The sequence below is a fragment of the Charadrius vociferus genome, unplaced genomic scaffold (assembly GCF_000708025.1).
Source record: "Charadrius vociferus isolate BGI_N301 unplaced genomic scaffold, ASM70802v2 scaffold1077, whole genome shotgun sequence".
NCBI classification, from domain to species: domain Eukaryota; kingdom Metazoa; phylum Chordata; class Aves; order Charadriiformes; family Charadriidae; genus Charadrius; species Charadrius vociferus.
In genome coordinates this window covers 716,962-717,973 of record NW_009649168.1, presented here as the reverse complement: position 1 = coordinate 717,973, position 1,012 = coordinate 716,962, and the positions used below count along the sequence as shown (strand labels likewise).

The window sequence follows — 1,012 nt, the reverse complement described above, 5'->3', positions numbered from 1 at the left end:
ACGCTCCCTCACACAGTCAAAGGAGCTGCAGCGCTCGCACCGAGTCCTAGTTTCTTGCTTGGCTGCTCCCTGGGGAGCACGGAGCTGATGTGTGCCAACGGGTTTCTGGTTTTCTTCCTGAAAGCTCCCTCTCCTGCCTGGCCTGGGCAAACCCCCCCGTGCCGCACAGGGAGACTTTTTAAGGTTATAAAGACCTCTCTGACGGCAGCGCAGAGGAGGAGGCGTTTGTGTTGGAGGAGGTCTTGCTGAATGCGATTTCCTGGCTTGCAGCGTACTTGGAAAAACACTGAGGCGTTTTTTTCTTGAGTCTATTTTTGAATGACCGAGAGGAGGAAACTGCTGTGAGCGGGATCCTCCGCAGCCGGCTGCGCTGGGCAGGGCGCAGGCAGGGGGCCAGCGCACGCTTCTCTGCTGCACGGTGCCCAGGCCATGTCAGGGCCCCCCCGGAGTGGGACGGGGCTCTCCATGCTTCTCTGCCCAACCTTCCCACGTTCCCGAGGGTTCTCCTCCTTTCTTTCACCTCTTTCTTCCTCCATCTGCATTTTCCAACGCTGTCCCTATGCCCAGTCCCCTGCACGCTGTGCTCCAGGAGGCCCCGGGGCTGCGGGTGCTGCCGCGGGAAAGGGCTCTGCTGCTCCTCGTCCCTTGTCACTGCAGCAGCCGGGACACGCTTTCTGAAAAGACCCATCGGCTCTTTTCCTTGGGCGAGTGCCGTGCCCTGTGCTGAGCCTGGGGTCCTGGGAGGTTTGCGGCTCAAGACTCCTCCTGGGCAAATTCCAGCTTCTCCTGGAATTTGCTGGGGTTTGATCCCTTTTGGAGATCCTGAAACTCTCCATGCAAAAGCTTCCCCTTCTTGCTGGGTGTTGGCATGGCTGTCCCGGCTCGTCTCCCCTCGGGGCACAGCACAGCCGGGTGGTTTGACGCTGCTTTACCACCACCCGTTTGAGTCGCAGCAGAGCTGTTGATGTTATCCCCACTGCGAAATGCCGTAGCCAAGGTCCTGGCAGGCTGG

At 59.8% G+C, this 1,012-nt stretch overlaps 1 protein-coding gene across 1 annotated transcript in view; it reads left to right on the top strand.

Annotated features, from left to right (window-relative positions):
- The window catches only part of PPM1J (protein phosphatase, Mg2+/Mn2+ dependent, 1J), a gene marked incomplete at its 5' end in the record, with an annotated part of 17,611 nt that overhangs the window by 15,069 nt on the left and 1,530 nt on the right, over positions 1-1,012 (top strand). The window contains one exon of the mRNA XM_009888469.1: positions 909-915. Within this exon, the coding sequence (XP_009886771.1) occupies positions 909-915 (7 nt within the window). The remainder of the gene's footprint in view (positions 1-908; positions 916-1,012) is intronic.